Consider the following 26,972-nt stretch of genomic DNA (forward strand, 5'->3'; position numbering starts at 1 on the left):
GTTAGTCTTTATTAGTTGTATTTTTAAAAGCTTAGTCTAATCATTGTTAATTTAAGTAGTTGTTTTTGTTTCTTTCAATGTGTTTTTAGAAAAAAAAAACACAGTCGGTAAAGTGTTGCAACTTTTTTGAAGTATTATTTTAAAAATTATTTTGGAAAATATCCATCCATCCAAAACTTAATCTTCACAACAGTCCACAGACTTTGAATTATGATACAATAAGTGCAGTACATTCCGTTTCTAAAGTTAGATGCATTGCAACCCAAATTAAATAAAGCTAGGATGCCTTGTTTGCCAAGTTGCTAGTTTCTAAAGTGTATTTAATTTTTCAATTCCCGTTGAGGAGTATTAAACACGGCTGAACATCAGTGCCAAAGGATCGTGTAATACATTAATTGCCAAAGATGAAAACGAAGGGCACTATCGTCAGTTTTGGTTTTCTAGACAGATTATTTTATTTCTTAAAGTGACACTGTGTAAGCTTTAGACTATTTTTCATTAGAAATGAATACATTGTTATTATAAATTTCATAAACTTGCAAATAAATGTGTCCTTAACGACCGACAGAATGTTTTAAATATAATCGTAGGTCTAGTTATCATTAAATTATATTACATGGGAGGCTGCTGTGTTTGTTGTAGCTATGGGCAGCAGGAGATGCTGCATTTACCGTAATGCCCCTGAAGCTCCCACAGGTGCATGCCAAACACTACATATACTCCCTTTATAATACTTATATTGATTTCATTGTTTGACGCAGATGATAAAGAATATCACGTTTGTTAAATTTGTAACTTGAAGAATTATAGAGCAGCAAAATATGTGCTCTTTAGGGTTTGCATTGAGGCAAAGCCAGAAAAGATGACGCTATGTTGTTATTTTATATCCGTATTTGCAATGTAAATCTTTCTTTTATGTTTTAGCTTGCCATTATTTTTTAACTAGTAGTCTCATTCAGGAGGTTAAAGCCTCTTTTCTGAAGAATTGATTGTTTGCGATACTGCTGCTGGCCGTGATGTGAGTTGAGCTGAGTTGAAGTTACTGCCACAATGAGATAGCCGCCATAAAATCACTGGTGGGAGGAGCAAGGAGGTCGCAAATAGAGAAATGAGATGTACCCAAGGAGGCTACCTTTAAAATGTTTGCTGCCAGGTCACAGTATTCAGACAAGTCAGAGTCTGACGTCGTCGAACATGACTCAGTCCTGATTTTCCTGGAAAATTGCCTCCGACTCCACCTCCCCTCCGAAGACTTTGCATTCGAGTTTACTTTTGTTTGTTGATCCATCCTGTTGTATTTTAGCAGCTGCTAAGAACACACACAGAGTGACTTGGCACAGACGTGAACCGTGTTCAGTCGGACTTGGTTTGATGTCGTGGGAGCTCAGTGGGGGTTGCTAGCGTGGGGGTTGCTAAGGATGACGAAAGGAGCGCAGGCAGTTGTTTTTGCCTTTTTCAACCTTTCGTTTTGAGAAAATCAATGGCATGTTTTGATTATTTTGAAAGAAATTAATTGCATACCAAAAGGAGATTTTATTCACTCCATTAGAGGTTAGCTCATCGTTATTTATTACTTAATGATTCTGTGTTTGTTTTATGACATTGGCGACCTTATGTCTTCAGAAAGCACTCTTTTGGCCTTGTACGTCTGATTTGATCCAGGAAGTTGCAGCTGGGGGTTGTGTTTTGTCTGGGAGGGGTCAACAACGAGCCTTCTCCCACTGAGCTCTCCCAGAACACACGCAGTAGGAAGTCCACTGTCCGAAGCGCTTCCAGGGTCTCTCTCCACTGTTCAGTCACCGTCGAGTCGTGACTGTCTTTCTTTATAAATGTTATGTCATATATATTTAAATGATGTTTTAAAACACACAGTGCTGATGTAATTGGATTTGAATCGGATCCAAAAGAGTATTTTGTCACACTGCATCAATTGAATGGTCATGCTTTCTGTGGTGTGCTCGTCTTGGCCACTTGTGAGCAGCGTAAGAGACAGGTGGCTGTGGCACTACCTGTGCCATTCACAGAGATGTCTCAGAATGATCCAGATTGTCAGGACGTCACTAATATTAGCCGTTAAATGCAGATGTTTGAGAATATATGACTGAATACTGTAAAATTGCCTGTCTACATGTGTTGCTGATCATGTTCAATCACTTGCTTAAAGGGAGTATGTGTAATTTTTTACATGCGCTTGTGGGAGGTTTAGAGGCATTACGGTAAATGCAGCAATATTGTACACACCCTTCTCCCCCATGTAGTATAATTGAATGATAATTAGACCTACCATGATTTCTAAAGCATACTGCTGCTCGTTATGAATACATTTATTTACAGGTTTTTGAAATGTATAATTTAATATCTTCCTTTTTAATGAAAAATGGTTTAAATCTTACATATTGTAACTTTAAAGCAGTGGTTCTCAAATGGAGGTACGTAAAGGTACTTCAGGGGGGTATCAAGAAATTAATTTTTCAAATTAAGAACAAATTAATTGGAACATAAAACAACTGTGATCCAAGGCAGAAATAAAACACAAGGTTTTTCACAGTCTCTCTTTCCACAGTTAAAATCAGCTAGAGATACCGCTAGAAATCCATCCATCCATTCGTCCATTTTCTGGAGCCGCTTATCCTCACAAGGGTCGCAGGGTCGCCGGTGCCTATCCCAGCTGACTTTGGGCAGTAGGCAGGGGACACCCTGAACTGGTTTCCAGCCAATTGCAAGGCACACAGAGACGAACAACCATTCATGCACCTAATCACACCAATACATACACCTGTCATGCATGTTTCTGGATAGACTGGAGAGACTCCACACAGGCTTGGGGAGAACATGTAAACTCCACATAGGAATGCCGGAGCCAGCTGGATTTGAACATGGGTCCCTGAACTGTGAGGCGGATGTGTTAACCACCGTTCCACCGAGCGGCCGCCTCTTGAAATGTTGTTCCAAATATTAGTAAATGGGACACAGATTGCACGGCGCTCCTGTTTTAAGTCATGTTTGTTCATCCTAAATTGTTTGCTGCTGAGAGGGTACTACCCTGAAAAAAAAAATAATAAAAATAAATCACAGTTGGTACATCATTGAAAAAAGGTTACTGGTTTTAAGCACTACTACTATTTTTCCATAAGCCAACCTTCCAGGTCCACTGATACTGCTCAGCACCACAAGTAAGTGGTTCCACAAAGTCAGTGGTTCCGAAACATCACCTGGCGAATACAACATGACACCAAAACCACATTAGATTTCCATACAGTGGATTTATTAACATAACACATTCCATCGACTGTAACTGAGTTTTATTGCTCTCATAACTGGGGAGGGCAACATAAACATCTTAGCTCGGCCACAGCAGCAGCCAGAAAGGCAGATGCGTGCACATGTAGCATGACGTCGCCACACAATTGTACACCGCAGCACGTACACCGGCTCTCGTCCTAAATGCACCGGTATGCATGAAAAACTGGTATTAAATAAAATAAATAAAGAAAAAAATGTTTATTAACCCTAATAATAATTGATATTATATAACTACTTATATGTGTGCATCAGCAGTTAGATTTAAGCCCCTTTTGAACCTGCTGTCTATTTATTTATTTATTGCACGTCCATGTACCAATCCGAGCTTTGCGTTTGACACATTGAGCACTCTTGGGTTCAAAGATTACACATAATACATAATATTTAGTCATAGCTTCTTAAAGTGAGCTGAAAGGCTACCTTTATGTGGTTGTTTCATATATGAATAATTCAAAATAAATGGAAAGTGAACAACTTGTAGTATTGTAGGATTCCTCCACTATTTGCCCAACTGCTTCCTGTTATTTGAGTCACTGCCACAAGACATTTGTATCTCAAGTCTATACTTGAATAAATGAATCCATCGACAACTTATATCGGAAAAATGTCATAAACGCGTGCACTCAAATCTCAAGGCTGACTGAAATTAAACCTGAAGTCAAGATGAATATGTTAAATTCATCATAACTCAGAAAAGATGAAACTAAGGTTTGAACCCTGAACCTCAACACATGCTTACCACTTGTCAACCACTTTCAGCTGATTATAATGTATTTATTAAAATCCCTCCTTTCTCCGATCCTTGGTTCCCATTCCATTAATCTTAGATGTTTTGATGGAAATAAAACCATCAATGTGGCATGTTATTGTTTCGTATTTTCTACTGGTGCTGGCTCCTCATATATCAGGCTGAATTTGTGGTTGTTTTCTCCCATTTCTGTCATGAATTTACACCTCTTGCCACATCATGTGGAGTGCTGCGCAATCTGTTTCCACTTGCCGACATTGTTCGCTGTTCTCAGCCTCGTCACCTTGAGCTGAATGTGGTTTATCTGGAGGCTGCACTTGTGGCGCTTGTGTGAGTGTGTGCGTGGCTGCTTGTGTGTCAGGTAAGGTCAACAGAGGAAACTCAACAGGTCTGTTGGTGGCTGATTTTAAGATGAGGTGATGCAAACTTTACAATTTAGCACCCCATAATTCAAGTTTAAGGCAGTCGTAAGTTGTTTTGCTCCCAAGCTCGGAGCACACTTTTCACCACTGTGCATTTTTCCCGTCAGTCTTGTATGAGTTAGAAAAAAACTCAGCTGTATTTAGTGACAATATTGATGGGGCGTGACATGGAAGAATGTAATCCTTACAAATTCTGTGGAAATCCACTGATGAATTACGTACAAGATATATGTACTGATTATGTTATTGTCAGTCTACTGTCAAGACAATGAAGAAGACGTGACTTTGTTCAACAATATGCAAATTCCTTCCTCTAGCTTCACACTTCAAAAACACAGGCCATGACTATTTACTTCAAGGTTGAAGATTCAACCTTACTAGCATGCAGCTATCAAATGTTTTGGTATTTGCATATTCTACTGAAAATTCTATTGACTATTCAGATATTGATATTGAAATATACATGAATATTATGGGTGTGCCAAAAAAAATCGAGTCACTTAAAAATCTGGATTCTCATTTACTACAATTTAAATCAATTTAAAATGTCTTCAAATCGATATTAAAGTTAAATATCGATCCCTATCCTGTTGGCTTTTGTTTGACATGACATCAACACACAGCCAGTTCTGGAAAGTCAAGCCAGAGCTGCGAGACCCACAAAAGAAAAAAATAAATAAATAATGGAGGAAATTCCATCCTCTTTGAAAGCAGTCTTGCAAACTTGTGTGACACATAAAAATCGGCTGTGAATGTAAATGCGTTGTTTCAGTTCGCCACTACCAAATGGAGTTTGACTGTAACAGATCTGGTGAATGTGCAAGCATAAAAGTTTGTCCCAGTTCCATGGAAGCTGTGATGAATATTTCTGCCGCCTTCCTTCTAAATAGATTAATAATTACAGCAATAGCGTTCAGTCATGTCTTTATTATTAACTCTTTCTCTCCTCAAGGCCGACTATCCTTCCTCTAATGCACTTTTACATATGGCGCACACGCACACGAATTGACTGCGCTAACCAGGAAAAGCTATTTACACAGAACAGAACGCAAATGGCCAGTAATCAACATAACGCAAAACATCATGTCCACGAAACCAAATAAAATAAAACAGAACAAGATCAAATTCAAAACAATGTAATATATGGAAACGCCAAATCAAATAGCAAACACTTATTACTCTCGTACGTTGTAAATGAATTAAAATACTGTAGACTGAACTAAATAACATGTTGATAGGATAATGTGGTCTGTCAGTAGAGCAGTGGACCCGGACGGGCCAGAACTGACGTGTGCAGCAGGAATATCTGTCGCTGCGCTTTACGCGTTGTAAAGCCGTTTCTCTGCACTTGCATGCTGACTTGAACTGGCGTCAAAGTTTTCTAGCGCAGACGGTAGAAACCGCCAACAGCAAAGTGCCATTTGACGATCGATGAAGTCTGCCAACATCCCTAGCTTTCTGGTTGTTTCTAACGTCTCCTAACCACACGGGGTCCCTTCAACCATTAATGGGCGAGATGGCGGCTTTGTGTTTATCAAAGTCTGGCTTGGACGGCTGTCCCGTGCGAGGCGAGGCAAGGTCCCATCAGTGCTGCGGTTAACAAAGAAGTCATGCAAAGAGTCGCCTCACCCTTTTCATACTCTCGCTCACCCACTCTGCCTGCCGTGTGCCCCATTTGTCCCCACTTTGTGGTTAAAAAAAGAAAGCAAAGTGTTGTCTTGATGTGTGTGTGACTGCGTACATATGGCTGCCACCCATTAGCATCCTCCTATTCTTGTAAATTCCACACATTGACTGCGCCTTCTGATTTATTCATTGCCTCGTTTGGGATTCGATGCGTGTGGTCGCTTTCAAAGTGTCTGATTGGCTCATTTGACTAGACCCTTCCACTTTCATGATTCACTTGCGTTACAGGGAGTCTTCTGGGGTGCTTGGCATGTAAACGCCCAATCGTACACTGCACAGTCCATGCCAACATACTGTAACTAATGCTTGATAATGTATTCTTAATGGTTATTCAATTAAAATCTGAGAATGCGTATGTTTTACTTATGGAGGGTTTTTTTGATGTGAGGATGGAAAGATGACTAAAATATTTGCAGGCAAATCCATTCAAAAGATATATGGACACATTTTTAAAAAATGTTAAAAATATATATATATATATATATATATATATATATATATATATAATTTCAAGGTGCATGTGGCACCTTTCATTAAAATTGCTGTATTGTATGTTACGAAAACACATCAGTCTTTGTGAATTGGTGCAAAACTTTTTTGAATAACTTCAAGAGATTCAATACCTTCAATAGTTTCATTGGCATATTCATACTACACAATGAAATTCTTATCCAGTTCACTTTCCCAAGCAGACTTACATTCCAGAGTAGAGCAAACAATAAAGTACACAATAGTAGGCCATAAAATACAGGCAGTGATATTGAAGCACTGTTATGAACATATTATGGAGTGGAAGAAAACTATGAATATAATCTTTTAATCTAGAGAATATTGTATAGATCACTTGGAAATTCATCTTTGTTAGGACAAGGTACCCCTTTTACATTATTGTGGCAGACCTAAGTGCAATATTTACCTAGTCAGTATTATGTGAGTGTACGTGTGAGCGTGTGTGCGAGTGTGCATAGCAAACAAGTAGAATACAAAAAGTTCTATTACCTCACAATCAATGTAAAATGTTTGTTTTTAATTGTTTATATTTTATATAGGAGGATAAGGAAAATATTTAGCCTGACTTCCCCTTCAGAGCGAAGAAAAGATATTACACAGAGCACCAATACAGCAACTTTGATAAAGTTTCTAAAAAACAAAACAATGAGAACTTTAAATGATTCCGTGATACCTTTTAACAAATAAATTCCCATTAAAACATTGCTGTTCTATTGCTCACACTTCTTTTCACCAGTCATCTTCCACCTGTACAGGTTTCATTGAGTTTTGCTGTGCCGCTGTTTGAAAAATCACTCTAAGTTTGGCGTCTTTGAAATTTGGCCTGCCGTAAAAAAACTGGATATTTCTAGGTGAAACCTGTCAGCCAGTCTGAGAATGAAATTCCCTGCGGGGATAACAAAATTGAAAAAGTGGTGAGAATTTGTAAAAACTAATGAAGTTATACTAGTCCAGTTCACTTTTGGGAGAAATTTAAAAAAATGACGAAGTTATAAGTTTTTTTTTTTGACCAGAATTTCAATAGGCGACAAAATTCCAAATCTTTTCCCAAAGTTGTCATTTTTTCCCAACCCGAAAGGCTCAATTTCCCGAATGGTTCATCCAATTTCCAATATTATATCTGAAATGTGCTCAGCCTTAAGTGGCCATTCCAAACACTTTGCACAGTGGCAAAATTTTATTTAAAAACATCTTATCACATTACCTCTACTAGCCTTTTAGAAATAGAAATCAAATATAAGTAACATATGCCATAAGTGCAATTTAAAGGCCTGAAATAATGTGCATGGCGACCAGTGTGGAAATCCAAGGAAAACCAGCAGATGCTGGATATTGAAAAATATTCAAATATGATCAAAGAGGTCTGATTTGTCTGTCATCAGCATTATTGTCCTAAAATGTATTCAACCCCAAATTTCTGACAAGGTGATCCAAACTTGGTTTCTTCAACTTGAGGGACAGGGAGAACGAGAGCGCGCCTGTGTGCACGCCGGAGACTTTCTCGGCCTAATGCACCTGCTCAGCTATTCAAACTGCACTAAATGCCGCCGGAGGCTCCTCGGTCTTCTTGCCTCCATCTCGCCCCGGTGTCACTCAACACGTGCGCTCTCACTTTGTGGGCCCCCCACCAACCCGCCCCCTCCCCTTCCCATCCCACTCCCCACCTTCAAACCTTCAAAGCCATGTCGGCTCCGTTCATGTGAAGCGGCTGTTCACTGTTCTCTGTCCTTCATTTCTTGTGTCAGAAAATCAATCGTTAGTTAAGCAAGAATTAGCCGCTCGTCTGGCTGAATAATTCAATATGCACACACTCGCTTATGCACAAAAGATGAAGACTGTTTTTGATTTTTTTTTTCAGTCATTTTTCGGACAATTGTCAAGCTCTAAATCAGATGATAGAATGGAGAAGGGATTGGGATCTGTGGTCAGTGTTTCTTACGATTCCAAAGAAGAGGTATGGCTTTTATACTTTTAGTGCAATTTGATTGTAATTGAATGAAGAAGCAAGAATACAGAAAGGGTAGCCACTTTCATACTTGGTTCCTGATTTACTGGCTTATCAGGAGAGATGTTACATCAAACACTTTAGCATAACTTGCTATTTCCCAAGAATGAGTCGTTTCATCATCGCACATAAAGATAATGAGATGTGTGACGTTGACACTAAGTGAGTCTCTGGTGCTCGATTACTACTTTGCACATGTAACCAAGCAGAAGTGGGTGTAGGTCACATAGTTAGTGTAAGTAAGTCTAAAGTTCTAATCTTCAAATTTCAAGCAAGTTACTGAGGCAAAATGTAAACGAGTCAAGTCTAGTCATTTATTTCATCCATCCATCTCCATTTTCTATAACCGCTTCACCTCACTAGGGACGCAGGCTTGCTGGTGCCTATCCCAGCTGTCTTCAGGCGGTAAGCAGGGGACACCCTGAAGTGGTTGCCAGCCAATTGCAGGGCACACATTGGCAAACAACCATTCACACACCCAATCACACCCAAGGACAATTTAGAGTGTCCAATACACCTATCATGCCAGTTTTTGGAATGTGAGAGGAAGCCACGATGCTCGGAGAGAACCCACGCGGGCACGGGGAGAACATGTAAACTCCACACAGGGAGACCGGAACGAGCTGGAACTAACATCGAGACTCTGAACTGTGAGGCAGACAAGCTCAACACTCTTCCACCATGCCAACCATTTTACGAAAACATATGAAATAAAAATAATTTTAAAAAAAACCACACATTTTGTAAGTGTAGGTTGTAGCCTATAAAGTGCAGTGGTGCCACCAGAGGTATACCGAATTATGGCTTTAGTCCTGCTGTGCCATCCCAAGATTTTAACTGGCCCCCTTCTTGCCACTCCTACTAAAATATCTGTAGACAGTTTTTTGTTGTTGTTTGTTTTGTTTTGTTTTTACATCTTAGCTACACCTTTATTATGTGTTTTGCTTGTGATGTATTGCTTATTGAATGACTTATTTCTTGTTTTGATTTTTGCTGTGTGTTTGCGTGTCACTTGCTAGTCCTGCTAACTCTAATGTTAAAAAAATCGATTAATTACTTTGAAGCAGCGGTTAACTCCATCCACATAATACATCCCATGAATTATAGAGAAGGTGTGTGAGTCTGTCTACTGTATTGTTTGTGTGTGTGAATTGACTGAGCTGTTAATCAGCGACACCCCTGACACTCATATTTGGAAGCAGAGGAAGACTGTGTTTAACTACTGTGCTCGAATCAACAAGCACTTTGCAACCCGCTTCATTACTTGTCTTCACCTGATCACTACTAGCCGCACCACCACCTCTTGATCAATTCCTTGTTCGGGATGACCAAATTGTGCTGTGTAGAGCTTTTTGTGAGCGTAACACACCAATATTGATCTACGTCCTGCCAATGTCGCTGCCCTCAGGCTGGTCCAGCTAAGGGGACGCATAGCTGCTGGCTTTTTATGTTCGTTCAGAAAAAAAAAATCTATTCATGCTTTTTACATACAGTTTGCCCTCATGAAGGCTCGAATGGAGCCCATCGTAATTGATTTTGGGCTAAAGGTAGACTACACAAGACTGACGCTCACATTCACACCATCACTGAATGGAAATAGGAAATGAACCCAGGCGGCCTGCACTGAGGTCAGGTGAATGTACTACTCATCAGTTCTTACCGTTGGAGAATTGAAGCGCAAATATTTTGTGACTTTAGTTCTTTAGATGTTTCCCTACATTAATAAAATATGTATATATTATTTTTCTTAACATTTGGATCAATTCTTCAAATTCAGCTGTCTCCTTTTTTTTAACGCCAGTATCGTATTTTATGTTCTTAGACAGTATTAGTGCTTTTATTATTTAATTATGTGGTAAATGAAGTACTATTGAGAATGGAGGCTTCTAACAAGAACATAGATAGCCAATGTTAAAGCTACGCTATAAAGTATTGTGAAATTGATGAAATGCCTATGTGCAAGTTCTGGGGGCAAATTGGTCCTTCAGGACCATGGACAGCACCGCATGACTACAAAGCCAACAATTAAGATTTGGTGTGGAGTTTGTGGTCACAATTTGCTTGCAGTTCTGATCTCCCAGGTCCAAATATACAAGATGTGAGTGATACTAAATTTTGAGTTGGTACATCATCATTACCACACGTATTTCTGTGTTTTAGTACATAACAACAAATCAAATTGAGTTTTGATACATAAATGTCAGGCCTCTAAGAGGTACTATATGTTCAGACAGAAGCAGACTTTGACACCATTCAAAGGCCTAGGATATTTATTCAAGCTTTTCGGGCATGTTAACAATATTTTTACAATTTTAAAAAAAATTGCAATATTCAAATTTTATCAGTTGACTTTTTGATGAGCTGTACATCCTAATAATTGCAATTAAAAGAAAGAAACTTTCATTATTTGTGAAATTTTGGAACAAAACAGAACATTATGGTGAGGGAAATTTGTTGACTTCTCCTGTAAAACAAATGTTAAAATAAATGCGTGAAAACATATTTGAAAACTGCAAAATGCACGCAACAAAACATACTTTAAAGGGGTAGCCCACTTATCACAGGAAAAATGTATTATTATAAAGCTAATTTGAAAAATGAATCATTTTTCATATCAGATTATTACCTTTAAGAAACATTTTTCCATTTGTTGTCGACTGAAATGACATCACGTCTTCAAGTTACGACCGATCACAGCTCACCTGTTTTGTGCAAACTAAACCGTTATAGGTTGTTAGCTGTTAGCTGTTAGCTTACTTTTTTAGAGTAGCTTATCCTCATAAGGCTTGCTGGTGCCTATCCCAGCCGTCTTTGGGAAGTAGGCGGGGGACACCCTGTACTGGTTGCAATCGCAAGTACCGATAGCATAAATTAAGGCCAGGTATGGGCTAATTACTGATATAGTACTTGGTATCAATAGGTACTTGCCCATCGCTAAAATGTACTGCACTGATTAAAAATAAACTAGAAAAATAAAACAAAAGATGAAAGACAGTTTGAACATTTGATTTTCCCATATAACAGCTAACGTTTTTACTATTTGACTACCTGTATTAAAATAAAATTAAGTTTTGAACTTATTAATGTTATTCGATGTATGGTGCAACACAATTCCTATTATACTGCAGTCAGCCCATCGGTGTGGACGTAAAAACTCAACAGTATATTAAACAAGGAACCAATATAAACAAAACAAACAAATGAAAAAAAAATGTCTTTTTCGCATTTGTCAGTGCACTCAGTTTCAAAGAAGAACTTTCAAATGGGATAGAAAGGAAAGGGAAGGTCTTGGAGATGATGGGAGTGACCCCAAAAAAAAAAAATGGAGAATATGCCACTGAGTGGTAAGTGAAAATGAAATTAGCAGTTGCGAAAGCGCCTGAGGGCAAAGTGGACTCGTGTCCCCTGTGGCTACGTGCTTTCGAGGCGAGGATGAATTCAGCATGACTAGCTGTTCTTCCTTCACATTTTGGTGGGTTTTTTTTTTCTTTTTGCTGGAGGGGAAGGATGGCGAGGTGAATGAGAGTATATAAACTGCTGATGAAGATGACTGACTTCTTTTTTCAGGGTTGATCACCTCCTAAACATTTCAGTCATCTGACCCTTTTTTTCTTGATTTCAAATATTTTGGGGGTTTGTTATAACTTCCTGTTTTTATTGTGCTTGGTTTCAAATTGGATAAGTGACTGTCTCCTGCCAAGGATCTCAGCATGAACCCAGGAGCTTTTTCGGGTTCTGGTCCACTGTCCTTGGCCATGTTCTTGATGAGGAAGGGCCGATCGGGCAGCGAACTCTTTGGTAAAACAACAACTTGTTTCATTTTCATCAACAGTACTTGTGATATGTTTTTTTTCTTCCAAAGTCTCGTTTGAGCATGGCAGTTTTCTTTTATGCCAGAAATCAGATTAATAACTATAACATGATAAAATTCTACGTAAATCAAGTGGAGATAGACCATGATGTTTTTTTTTCTGGCTGTTGGTCATAGTCAAGAACGCTGATTATGAATCATTTGAGCCGATATTCATTTTCGGTAAAAATAAAAAAAAATACACTTCAAATTATTCCAACCTTGACTTTGAATGTTTTTCAGCATGTTTATTGAGCAGCCGTTTTTTTTTTCTTCATAAAATGTAGACCACATACTGCAGCTTTTTTCTGAAAATCCAGCTCACCAAAATTTTAAAATGACCACAATGTTGAAATTTAAGTTATTTTTGTTTTCAAATACATGTAAAACAAAACGGAATTGAAATTGAAGTAGTTACCTGAACTGTTTAAAATCAAAGAAAAGTTTAAAATCGATTCATTATTGGCCGGCAGATTTTTTTTAAATTTCTTTTAAAGGCTGATGCCGATATTCTTCAAAATGCCAAATGTTTGTGCCAATAACCAGCTTGGCCCATAATTGGTCTATCCCTGCCTTTCAAAATCAAAGCGATATGTATGGATGTTTTTTTTTTTTAAATCAGAAGCTGGATTGTTGTATTGGACACCAGGCATCTACTACCAACCAAATAATTAAGATTTTGAAATGTATGGTGTTGACCACCAGCATATATAATTTTAACCAAATAATATGAAAACATGTCTGCAAAAGCTACATTTACAATATCCTGTCATTAATAAATTGCTGGGGAAATGTAAGTAGTTCAGTTGATGGAGCAAGTTGAATTTTCGAAATCAGATTCATGTACAAAAGAATTCTTTTAATTTAAAGGCTCAATATCACTGACGGGAGGGCAATTTTTCAAATTCTGAAGCGAATTTGTGAGGAAGGTTTTCTTCAAATGTGATAAAGTCATCGTGATTTGTAACACCTTCATGGAAACTTTCAGCACCTTTACAACATGTGCTGTCTTGAATTGAAAGAAGATAAAACCAAGATGCAAAAAACAAATCGGATCAGTCTTCCCAGAAATTGATTTTTTTTTTAGTCAAAGAACATGTAAAGATGACACCATAATTACATTTCTTTCTTTCTTTCTTTCTTTCTTTCTTTCTTTCTTTCTTTCTTTCTTTCTTTCTTTCTTTCTTTCTTTCTTTCTTTCTTTCTTTCTTTCTTTCTTTCTGTGTTATCAAGATTGTGAAATATAAATATTACCGAGAGCAAATCACATCCTGCTCAGCTCTGGGCCAGACAAGAAAAGAGGCTGCGTCTACATTTTTTATCATTCCCCTTTGGCCACAGGGGCAGACTGGCGTTTTCTCAAAACTCTTCCGACAGCAGCTGTGAGGCAATAAAAACGTTGACTTAAATCATACGTGCTCACGCCGATGATACATTTGGTATAAGGTTAGGCGTCCCAAAAATGTAATATTTAGCAGACAAAGTACTGTAAACTATATTTTCATCAAAAGTTTTTATTTAGAAAGAATTTGTTGACCTTACAGTAATTTTGTATTGTGTATCTATGTTTTTATTTAGATTATTTTCATTTTTCGTTTGCATCGTCAGGAACATTTCTGTAGCTAGCTTTATGGATCATTCACTGTCATGGTGAGTTAGGATGATCGACTGTCTGTGTTTATCAACAAGAGAGACATCAAAACGATCAAGTATTTTCAAACATCTTCGTTTACCACCCTTAATTATAGGGACTGGGATTTTATACGTCTGGACTCCCTAACATACGTGAGCATAAAATAGCTTTGAGTAAAATATCAAGTCAGCAATCAAATTTAGTACAATACGCTGACTTGAAGACGGCTATGCCTTCGATCCCTCACTGTCCCCTATTGGTCGTAGACCGGTACTGACCTGTTTTAAATGCAAAATTCGGGTGTTCAATCAAATGTGTACGTTTGGGCGAATGTCAAAAGAAAACAGTAGTGACGCTCACCTTGCCTCGTGATATTTGATCTTTTCACCACACATGTACCATTGTAGATCAATGGCAGAATGAACACACTAAAGCTTTAATAAGGTAGCTGGAATGAGTCAAAAGCTGGAGACCAAAAGCAAATGTCCAATACATTGGACACAGAAGAATAGGTTGGGGCTTTGGATGAAGTAAAACGTCTTGATTTGGAAATTGAAATGTGAAAATGAGGAATTATGGGAAACAATGGGAGTTTGAATGTGGAAAGTAGCCCCACATGTCCTGAATGAGCTGATCACTGTAAAATCGGAATTATTTGAATCCTTTGAGAATGTGGTAGGATGGGTTATAGTATTCAAATATTTACATTTATTTGTGATTTTGTTTTTCCTCCTGGAAAAAAATGTAAAAAAAACAACTGAAGACATCTCTAATTTACTGAATGTTTGAAGTTGGAATCTGACGAGAAATCTGGAATAATTAAATACATTTGCAAATTCCAAAATTGTGTCAAATTTTGTTAAAATTGAGAAATGTTAAATAAGGAGATGGTTTTAGATTGTAGATTTCAGAGAATTATAGTCACACGTATAGCACGAAACCACACAGTGAAATTCTTACTAGGGGCTGTGAAAATGATTTTAAAATGAATTATGAATGACCTGAATAGTTTGAAGTTGGAATCGTATGAATGATAAGAGCATTATGAAAGGGTGAGTTAAAATTGAAAACCTTTTTTTCCCCTCGGGAAAATGTGATGTAAACTGAAACAACAGTTGCCTGGATGTTCCATATGAGCTATACCGTTTAAAAAATATATCAATTAATGCAGGGGACGCCCCACCACCATTCAAAAACTCAAATAAAATAAAAACATACATACCACGAACCCTTTTGCACGGACAACGCGATGATTGGCGCCTTCCAACAGACAACCAATCTAGTTAATGCTAAGCACAACAAGAACCAATCAGGTGACACCAGTGAGCAACCGCCGAACTTGCCCGGATGTTACACAAGTGTGCGTTGTTCAGTAAAAATTCAGTGGCTGTGAGCGACCATAGTCATTTACGAGCAGGACACACACACACACACACGCGGACGAGTGTGTCAGATACGAATATGAGCAAGTTTCCGTGTTGAAACAAGTTTGGCGTGTCTTTTTTCCTCCGTCGTTCTTGTTTGGGTGTTTAAACGCTCATTTGCGGCAACATTTTTTTTTTTTTTAACTGTCACAGAGAGGAGGGAGAAGAAACTAAAGGAAGTCGTACCCGCACCGGTTGTAACTGACTTTTAATCATCAAGGAGACAGAAAAGCCTAAAAAGGAGACTTATCTGGACGTTTATTGACTGAAAGAGTCGCACAAATGGTCTTCCTTTGGGACGCCAAATACGGTACATCAGTCATTATCTTTATTGATTATTATTTCTATTACTAGATTACACAGTCGAAGAAAAATGTGCTCGCTCTATGACTGGCTATTACTCATATATTGCGTTTCAAATGCAGTATTTTTGACAAGCATGATGAGTCATATTAAAAGGCATGCCTCAACTTTAACACAAAACTAATGTAAGCATCAAAATATAATAGGTAGTTTTATATAAGATTTTTTGAAGGGGGCGAGGGGCTATTTATACTTGAGGATGGAGGGCAAATCAATATTAACATACTTTGAAGTAATTCTTCATGGCAATGTTAAAATGTTAGTTAATCTCACCATTCAATGACAGCAATGTAAGTATTACAATCAAATTTGATTTTTTTTTATAGATAGATAGATAGATAGATAGATAGATAGATAGATAGATAGATAGATAGATAGATAGATAGATAGATAGATAGATAGATAGATAGATAGATAGATAGATAGATAGATAGATAGATAGATAGATAGATTTTATTTGCTATGTGGGTAAGTAGTCCATTTATAATAATAATTATAATAACAACTATATTTATTCCAAACTGTTATTAGTACACTACTGAAAATTACCCCCATTAGACTAAACATATTGCAACTGTCAATCAAAATTGAAAACATTAATTTTGATGCCAATTATTTTTATTACCATGGCCAGATATTGTGGCTGTTGAGGTCGCAACATGTGCCAGTTACCAGTGTGATGCACAACACTGAATCGATAATTATTGGTTTAGCAACTAGCGACGTAAAATATTTTTAGGTCTCGAAAAATCGCTTCAAATTGTCGCCGTGATTCTGGAAACGTCTCTTTAGTCTTTTTTTTTTTTTTCTTGATTTCATATATTTCTTGTATTTGTGTTTCAAGCTATTAGTCATTATTTAGGAGCAGATGTATTTCGGTAGTGATTGAAACATTGTCTTCCAGACCCCTGCCCTGGCCGGCGCTACACTCCCCCATCCACCACCCTTGCCTCAGGGGGAAAGATGGCCGAGGCCCTGGGTGCGCAGGAGGCTGGAGGCGGAGCATCCCTGGTGGGCAAGCTGCGCATGGCCGACCGCGACATGGTAGTTAACTGCTCGTGGCTCCTCGTTAAAGTTTTTATTATCTTTAACCAAACCGAAATATATGATGATTTATTTCGCAGGTGCTATCAGATCATCCGGGTGAGCTAGTGAAGACAGACAGTCCCAACTTTTTGTGTTCTGTGCTGCCTACACACTGGAGGTGCAACAAAACTCTACCTATTGCTTTCAAGGTCAGAAAGCCTCTGTACATATAAAACTAATTGATGGATAAAACATTTGAAATCTTAAGTCCAAGAAAATATTTTGGTCAACTATTGTCAAAATTATTTAAAACACAGTTTAGTCACAAAAACTGCTGACAATAACTCACTGTTATCAAAGGTGACGACAATTTGCAATTTAATCAAGCAAGAAACATAAAGAGGTAGACAGCAAGTGATGTCATGCACTGGATCTGGCCCCCGGGCCTTTTGTTTGACACCGGTGACTTAGCTTAGTGGTACGTGTGCCCCTGGGAGTACGTAAAGGCACTTGAGGAGGTGTGTGAGATTTAGAAATGATTTCTGAAGGTAGCAGAAAATCTAATTTAATACCCTTTTTCATGCTAATTAATGGGAACTTGAAGCAACTTTTGGCTTACTTGTATTACAGCTAATCCTTCATAGTGAATGCCTTTATTTTCTGAAATTTTATACAGTTGCACATTTTCATCAGTGAGGCAATTTTCTAGCAGATGAGCCAGAATTAAAACAGATGACGTGACAGCATCTATTTTCTGGTATTTGTAGAATCAAATAAAATAGAGCTGAAACCAGACATGTGTGACAAGTTTAATTAAACAGTCAAGGATGTCACAGCAGTCTGCTTTAGGTCATATATTTTTCCATCCAAAAATGTTTTGTGCTAGTTCAGGGGGACTTGGCTGAAAAACAAAAACAAAATAAAAATCACAGGGGCTATCAAGATATTTTGTGCGTGTGATTCCAAACACTCCAAACTAAAACAGAGTGCTGGGAGAACCACAGTTGTGAAATCATGAAATTTCAATTGACCTGAAACAATCAATTGACAACAAATGATGTAAATAATTTCACATTTAAATCCATTTGTTTGTAAATCAAGACAGGATTACTTTTCCCTTTTTGTGAGATACAGGTGTTCCTAGTGAAAAATATGTGACTTTGGTCAATAAATGTTGTGAATTACTAGGTTGTCAGAATATGGAAAAAATAACAAACAATACAACGACTATTTTATCTTATCTTGATGTTAGGAAAGAAGAAGAAGGAGTCCGGTCTCTCTGTTGTCGTCATAATCATCATCATTATCTACTTAGCTTGGCTTTAATGGATGCACCTTGTCTTCAGTGCCTTAAAAGTAAACTACAAGTAGCATTAATATGAAAACAAAGCGATTCATAATCTGCTACGACCCACGACATCAAACACACATGTGAACTGACTACATTTTATGCATGTAGTGTATTACAGTAGTTGTGCGTGTTCATGGGTTAATGGTCTTGTTACATCCTGTTGATGCTCGTGCACGTCTTTCCTGCACTTTCAGGCCAAAATGCATTTGTGGCAAAAGTGGCTTTTAGCCGAAGACCCGACTCATTTAGTAGGGTGTGTTGCATTAGCCCGATCGCAGGTCCTCACGCTCGCCAACATGCATGGGTATGCGCGTGCTGTGTTATGCATCCAAATGAAGTATCGCTTGCCTCTTCCTGATGACAGATTATTGCTATGATGCATGCAAACCATGGATAGGTTTGTGGGTTTATGTATGTCACCTGATTTTTTTGAAGCTCTGCCAATGCCAAGTCCTGATACAAAACCTCGGCAATATTGAAAAGGAAAAAAATAGCACCTCCCATTTGTCTATTTTTTTGTAACAAAACAATTGCAACATGCTTGCTTTTATATGGATAGTGGATGGATTAGGATTGGGGGATATATTAAATTGGGTGTGTCCACTGTCTCCACTTTCCACATTCAATTATTTCCATATGACAAACTTTATCATCGTTACATGACATCTTCTTGTTAGCTTCCCTTGACAACTGGCTGTGTTTATTTAATTGCGTTGTGATGTTGCACAGTATTCATTACAGAGTTACAGAGCGTGTGTGTGTGTATACATATATATATATGTGTGTGTGTATATATATATATATATATATATATATATATATATATATATATATATATATATATATATATATATATATATATATATATATATTTATATTTATTTATTTATGAAAAATATGAAGTCACAACAAAAGGACCACAAAAGCCACATGGTTTGGGCCTTAATTTGAACACATTGAACAATACTGATTGATAATGTTTCCAAGTCCTTTGTCAATAATTAATGATTTTTTAATTTTTTTGTTTTGGGCGGTGGTTCAAACAGGTGGTTGCCCTTGGAGAGGTCCCCGACGGTACAATGGTGACGGTGATGGCAGGCAACGACGAGAACTACTCGGCAGAGCTCCGTAATGCCACGGCTGCAATTAAAAACCAAGTGGCCCGATTCAATGATCTGCGCTTTGTCGGCCGCAGCGGGAGGGGTATGCTGTTTTTCACGTGCGCAAAATTAGCACACCTCTTGTGCACTAATACCACATGGCACTGACGTACACATGGCAAAGCGCAAGTAGCAACATACTGGTAGAGACGCTCCCTTTTTTTCCAGACACACACACACACACACACACACACACACACTCAACACTTAGGCAAATAGTTCAACTCATCTATTTAAAACAGCAGTGTGTGTATATGACAGTTTAAAGAAAAGAAAACAAGTGCTTTCATTTCCATACATGCCAGTGGAATTATATATTGGTGAGAATACTAGTCTTCTGTGTATACGGTATATACTTATGAACACCTTATGAACTCTGAAATTAGTGCAACGTTGAAGGGAAGCAGTTCTCAAAAACTGTGTTTCTACAGCTGGAAGTGAACACAACATCAGAGTGTTCAGCAATGGCCATCAATAGATTAGTAAAGGAAGTCAGCTAGTAGTTTCTTTGTTTTGACACTTCCACATTTACAAATTTGTAAACATCTGTTGTAGCTCTGATGCCGTTAAGATGATGAAGGAAAAGATTAACTTGGTCATCGTTAGTCAGAGCTTCCTATTTTGCAGAAATTTACATCCAACCTTGTACTCAGTAACATTGTTTTTTGGCTTGTGACAAGTAAAGTATTTTAAAAAAAATAAACAATGGCAAATCATAAACAAAGACTTTAATAAGAAAGATTAAAATATACAGCTGAGTTGTCCTTAAAATGTCATGAAATTTGTGGTGGTTTTCTATTCTACATCTGCATGGGCTTGAACAATTACTTGATGGCTTTTTTCATATTGTTTTATGTCATCCCTTCATCTGTTTTTTTTTCTTCACATGTAGGTAAGAGTTTCACATTGACCATCACAGTGTTCACCAACCCCTCTCAGGTGGCAACATACCAGAGAGCCATCAAAATTACAGTCGATGGTCCCAGAGAGCCACGGCGTAAGTAACAAATCCAATTCCGTGTGGGAATTTTTCTTTTCTTTGGGAACACGTCAGTTTGAAGCATTGCCTTGAAGGTCAAATGACCACATTTTGCAGCAACACTTCTGGTTGAATGAGCTCAATTTGCTGTCTTGCTGGCTAAGACAGAAACTTGGAATTCTTGCTTCTGAATGTGCAGCTAAATGAGTCATCGATGCAAATGTCAACTTCCTCTATCACTTCAGCTCTGCTCTTGCCGTTGTGCATGACTATCACTGGTATCAAGCAAACAGCTCTGAAGTGATCATTGCTGGAGTTTACTGGAGGTTCAGCGCGACACTTCCTATTCGTGATTCGCTACGGGTGAATTCAGCAATTCGGAGTAAGTTTGACAGATAAAATTAATTCATGAAACACCGCCAGTTGGCACAACTGTTTCATGAATTATTTTATTTGTCAAACTCAAAGTTAGTAGGCGGTGCCAAATCCTGTTTCGCTCAAATCTTGTCCAATCCAATGCTTTGGCGTGAAGTGGATGGAAACATGGCAGCTATGATGACGAAGGACCTTCCTGAGCTTTCAAGCGAATTAGGTAGAGATATTTTAGACCTTGTTGTGTATGTGAAAGCACGGCCTGCCGAAAACGATTTAATAGAACATAAAGTGGAAGAATGTATTGAAGTTTTGTCATTTCTGCGCTTTCCGATAACGACATTGACCCAAGAGTGACCAAAGAAGTACTCCACATTCGTTGGTCTTTCTTGGCTTGAAGAGCAGGGTGACCAATCAAGCGTTCGGGCCCATCCATCAAACTTTGACGGGGGAGTTTGACAGATAAAAAGAACTCATTAATCGCCGCAACACAGAACCGTGAAATAATTAGCTAAATGGATAAATAATTATATATATATTTTAATGAAATAACAACACATTTAATGAAGCTGATTTATTTGATTAATTAATCTTTTAATAAATAAATGACACGACATTAATTAAGGGAACATTTACTTAATTAATGACACTTTAATTAAATTACTCAATTTGATTAATTGATTAATTAGTTACACTTTTTTCTTGGTACATGTATTTACTGAATTTTGGTACCTTCGGTGCTCCATATTGTGATGGGGTTGATTTCTTTACTGTCGAAACAACTCAGCAAAAAGTTAAACAAAAGAAGCGCCGCCCACTCGATAAGACTTGCTCTGCCAAAGACTTCAGATAAAACGATACTACCAGTCATAATTTTATGTGTTATTTGTTAAAAGGAAAATCCAATAAAATAACAATTAAAGCTCATTTCTGCAATGATGTTCTTGCAGCTAATGAAAAAAAACGGCTTAATTAGTTTAACACTTCCGGGGGTGACACTAACCCTAAACAGGTTATTCAATACAGCACAGCAGTTTTACTTCTCAACTCCTAATGTGTTGTTTTGTAGCTCTGGCACAGTGTAAAACAGTTAACTATTTAGAAAGTGTTAGTTCAACTATACAGTGTGAAGCTGTATAAACCAGGAAAAGTGTATAAATGGTCTCTGTGAGACTGTTTAACACTCTGATGTATTGCCGTAAACGGCGACAAACACTTTTAATCCAGCCTAAAGAAAAAATAGTACTTGCATCTGCAACTACAAAGCCTTTTGGATCAGGCCTCAATCACTTACACTTTTCACAATTTGCGGCAGGGCTATATAATAGTGAGGGATTACTGTGCGCATGCACACATTAGGACCTTTGAAGTGTAACCAACACCAATGTGCACACATACACAAGCATGCACACACACACACACACAAAGCTACATTGTGTATATCAGGCTCAGTAATGAAATTCTCTCTTAGGTCATCGTCAGAAGATGGATGATATCAAACCTGGGTCATTGGCTTTTTCTGAGAGACTCACAGAGCTGGAACAGCTGAGGCGGAGCACCATGAGAGTGACACCCCCACACCACCATCATCCTCATACACATCATCATCATCATCATCATCATCATCAGCCCTCCGGTTGTAACTCACGTCAGTCGACGGCGGCCGCCGCCTTGCACTCGGCTACGTTCTCCAGCCCCGCGCACACCCAGATGGCAACTGGTAAGAACTAAAGTTTTGGGATGGTTGTGACACAAAAAGGGCATCAATATTGTTTACGCTTTTAGGTATACTTTTATGTAACAGAAAAGGATTTATGGATCATTTGGAAGGGCTTCTATTTCAACGTAGAAGATAAGGTGAAAAGTAATTGATGAAAGAATTTTGCTTATCCCAACAAAAGCACGTAGGGATCCAAAACATAAAAATGCATCAAACCCAATCTTTTTTACAAGCCTGTTGTTCCTCCTTACTGTTTGTGTTTGTGTGTCATCATCGTGGAACCTCACTGGGGCACTAAACAGTGGTATCATTTCCTCTTATTTGCCTGGTGGTGACGCTGAAAGTATCCTACTAAATGTAAACTAACACTTTTGTCCAACAAAAAAGAACACATTCATTTTTGTGGAACTCCAAGCTAGTCTCACTTCCAAGCTGTCAACCTATCAAGTAATAGAAGGGATTTGTCACGATATAATTATATATGGCCAGCTAAACAAACAGATGAATATCAATTAGTTTCTGCAAATGTTTACCTTTTTTAATGATCAATTACAGCATTCCTACAAAAGGACAACTGTTATTTTGCCACCAAAAACACATTTTTACGGTCTGTTTTTGTACGTGTTTTATTGATGGGAAGGACTGTCCAAGTGTTCAAGATGCTACTAAAAATATATTTATGTCAAAGTGTACAGTATATATGCGCGGATTTTGCTCCTTTTGTCCAAATTTGTCACTCAAATGACCTATTTTCAAACAGTGATTACTGAAGAACGGAATAAAGTAGAATCTTACTTTCTTTTTCTGGGTAAAGAACGGAAGCCAATGTTTCATATGGCACCACCAATGTCTACATAGTCATTCAATACAATCTTCTGTCGGCCTTGAGAACATGTGTCAAAATACTTGAAATCTGCTGGCACTCTCGGGGTTGCCTTTTCAGATAATGCTTGGCATTGAACGAGTTAAAATAGATAGACTTAAATAGCACTGTTTGAAACTAAATAGTTTTAGTTGAAAATAGTTGACTTCAACTTTCAGGATTCCTCATCACATCCATTCCAATGGTAGTATCTCAACTTTTTTCTCGCTTGGGCTCAATAAATCAATATGTATGGTGCCGTACCAGCTAGCCAGCTAGGCTAACCAACCACTTAGCCGATGGCCTTTGTATGCTGTGTGAGACGGTGTAACAAAGACAAAGAATTTGGATTCTGTGTTTGTTTCCGAGAGTCAATTCACATTTTTGCTCAAGTCACCGAAGTTTTGTTTTTGTTTAGGAGGGCTGGGCAATAAATTGAATTAATATGATTCATTCCTTATTTCTTAAATGGAAGCTCTAAAAATGAACCAAACTCTGAAATTGGGGTTTTGGTCAAGTGGCAGAATGTCAGATGGGTAGTTTACATACACAACATGTTCACGATAGCTACAGTATTAATAGACTTTTTGCCTATCTGATTGACTTGATCATGATGGGACAATATTTGTTGACGTTCTATAGCTAAATCAGTGATTGTGTAAAGTCTAGTTATGAAATACCTAATTGCGGCATTCAAGCAAGTTATACGGAAGCTATGAAAAGCTTCTTTTTTTTTTTGCCTGTAGGTTGAATGTTAAATCTATGTCAAGTTTGATTTAAATTGTGTAACTTATTGTAGTCTGAACATTTGCATATAATTTATTTTTTTTAACAAATGAATGCTACTTTACATAAATGTTTATTGGGTTTGTTACTTTGATTTAAATCATACGGGTCCAGAATGACTGGAAAAAAAAACATTTTATTTTATGTCCTAGTTCACAGCCCCAGTAGCAAGTGCTGTATTAAATGCTTTTTCCTCCTGTCCCTTCTCCTAGAAGGTCGACAGATGCAGTCATCTCCATCATGGTCCTACGACCAATCCTATCCCTACCTTGGACAGATAACCACACCTAGCATCCACTCAACCAATCCCCTCTCACCAAGTCGCTCATCGCTAGGCGACCTTTCCTCGCGTCTTACAGGTAATGCACACATTTAAAGATTATGCAAGACCAAAAAAACACATTTGTAAGCCTTGAATTTTTTCCCTCATTAAGGTCCTGACCTGACAGCGTTTAGTGACCCAAGGATGACCTTGGAACGATCTTTCACTTCTGTCCCCTCCTTGCCAGACACTCGCTTCTCGGACCCGCGTGTGCATTACCCCTCCACGGCTGCCGCCTTCACTTACACACCCCCGCATAATCCCGTCTCCAACGGCGCCATTGGCATTACCATGGCGACAGCTATGGCCACCACACCCGCCGGGAGGTACCACACGTACCTGCCGACTCCATACCCATCAAATACACCTCACCAGGGCCAGAACAGGCCCTTCCAGTCCACCTCCTCGCCATACCACGTGTACTACTCCACGTCAGCCGGCTCCTACCAGTTCTCCATGATGGCCGGAGGAGGTGGTGGGGACACACGATCCCCGCCGAGAATCCTACCACCTTGCACGAATGCCTCGACAGGCTCCCCGCTCTTGCCCAATCAGAATGAAGGTGTGGTTGTGGAGGTGGAGTCCAGCCATAGTAGCTCGCCAGCAAACGTGGAGGCTGTCTGGAGACCTTACTGACAGGAATGTTTCGTGAATGTTTTCATCGGCAAGCGATCATCAAAACACTTCTACTGATTGTCAAGACTGACGGATCAAAGATGTCTGAGGTCAAAGATCATATTTTTCATTTTTCAGTTGCTCTTCAATTATATTATTACAGTGGTGCATTGACTCCAGAGTTACCCAGGCGAGTAACTCAGATCAGTCAAGTTAGTCTCACATCAGATTTCCCCTTTGGAGTGGTTGTCGTCAAACATCATGTCACAAAGGTTACATGACCAAATTCAGACAACAGGAATTCGCACAACAAAAAACATTTCAAACAGCTTTTATAATTGTACATTTTTATACAATGTACATCACCTCAAATAATTTAAGCAACTGCATGAGTGTGGGTACCGGTGCGTGTGTGTGTGTGTGTGTGTGTTTGGAAATTTTATTCGATATAAAAGTGGATGTGGATTATTAAGGTTTTTTCCGGTGTTTGTGTTGCATATCCACTGAGATCATTTTGATCACCTTTTGGCCACTCTAAGGATTTACGTTTGGCACCTCGTCAGTTAATTCTGCTTCAGTATTGTACAGTACTACACTTCACTTCAATGTAAATTAAGTTTTATGGTTTTAAGCAGTGGAGTTCATCTTTGTCTCTGCAAAACGCAGTCTCTTGGAATCCCCAAAATACGTAACAAAATACCTGAAAAACAAAACAAAACAAAAACATAATTTGAGCAAAAAAAAAAAAAAAAAACGAAACTTGTACTGTACTTCCATAACTGGTGGTGGCCGGATGTTGTGTAGCTTGATGCCGCCATCTAGCGGTCGTTATTTCCGCTCGCAATACAAAAACTGGACCAGATTTAACTCGCGTCTTGCAAAAAATGAGCTCGTTGGGACACTCTTGGGTCAAAGTACCACTGTATAATTATTGTTTTGTTGAACTCTGACTGGGCAGTATAGAGGAAAGTGGTTAGCACTTCTGCCTCGTAGTTATGAGGTCAGGTCAAATCTCGGCTCAGGCCGTATGCATGCTCCCCGAGACAGTATGAGTTCAATCTGGAAATCTTTGATTCCTCCCACATTTCAAAAAACATGCATGTTTGGTTAATTTAAAACTCTAAAATGTGCATAGCTCACCTAAAAAATAAGTTTTTTTTATTTTTTAAATGTATCTTCTATTACATAAATGCACATGTAAAAACCCGGAAGGAAAAAATGAAGTGTTGGTTTGTTGTCTCATATCGTGACTTTCTAAAAATATTAGAGTAAGTCGTTTTTTTTAAATGCAAATTTTCAGGACGCTGGTCACCTCTGCTGAAATCGGCTACATCATCAAACAGATTGTTCACGTCAACACTGAAATAAAATTAATAAACACAGCATAATAAGTAAATGGTTTGTTTTACTATTGATATCGTATTGGAATTTAAAGGGAAAAAAACAGACCTTGGGCCATTATTTGAGGAAGGTAACGACAGTCATTTTTTGACGTCAAATCCATGTTTTCAATTTAGACCAAAGCTAAAATAAAATCAACAGTCTCACTGTTCTAGGAGGGAATTGTTATTTGGTGCGAAGGAGCCAAGGTCAAAATTGGACGAATCCAGATCCAGAATTTCCCCATTGTCTTATTCCTTGTTATCAGAAAGCTAAACTTAGTTATTGAAAAATATTCGTTTGCCTGTTTAGTTTCCTACTGAATACATTTCAATGATGACTCACCCACAAACCAAAATTGATGTCCTCACCAAGTGATCATTGAAGCACGCTGAAATGAGAAAACCAGTCGTAGAAACTAGAAAGTACTTTCTAGTTTCTGTTAGAACTACGAA

At 38.2% G+C, this 26,972-nt stretch overlaps 1 protein-coding gene across 2 annotated transcripts; it reads left to right on the top strand.

The window, feature by feature from the left end:
* The first annotated feature begins 12,337 nt into the window (after window positions 1-12,337).
* runx1 (RUNX family transcription factor 1) lies at window positions 12,338-26,501 on the top strand. Of its 2 annotated transcripts, none has more exons than XM_088401929.1 (8): window positions 12,338-12,472; window positions 16,849-16,988; window positions 17,069-17,179; window positions 19,368-19,524; window positions 20,374-20,478; window positions 22,304-22,552; window positions 24,413-24,559; window positions 24,635-26,501. In XM_088401929.1, the coding sequence occupies exons 1-8, from the start codon at window positions 12,385-12,387 to the stop codon at window positions 25,156-25,158; spliced, it is 1,521 nt and encodes a 506-aa protein (XP_088258055.1). In that variant the 5' UTR covers window positions 12,338-12,384; the 3' UTR covers window positions 25,159-26,501. The 2 variants fall into 2 exon arrangements, with proteins under 2 accessions (XP_088258055.1, XP_088258063.1); XM_088401937.1 differs by lacking the exon at window positions 12,338-12,472 and adding an exon at window positions 15,579-15,891.
* Window positions 26,502-26,972: the final 471 nt, after the last annotated feature.

This window comes from Hippichthys cyanospilos, chromosome 2 (genome assembly GCF_059441005.1).
Source record: "Hippichthys cyanospilos isolate Australia breed blue-spotted pipefish chromosome 2, RoL_Hcya_1.0, whole genome shotgun sequence".
Lineage (NCBI taxonomy): Eukaryota > Metazoa > Chordata > Actinopteri > Syngnathiformes > Syngnathidae > Hippichthys > Hippichthys cyanospilos.

Coding starts and splice junctions, on each gene's coding strand:
- runx1 (XM_088401929.1), top strand. CDS start 12,385: ATGAACCCAGGAGCTTTTTCGGGTTCTGGTCCACTGTCCTTGGCCATG. Junction 20,479..22,303: donor TGGTCCCAGAGAGCCACGGC/GTAAGTAACAAA, acceptor ATTCTCTCTTAG/GTCATCGTCAGAAGATGGAT. Junction 24,560..24,634: donor CCTTTCCTCGCGTCTTACAG/GTAATGCACACA, acceptor TCCCTCATTAAG/GTCCTGACCTGACAGCGTTT.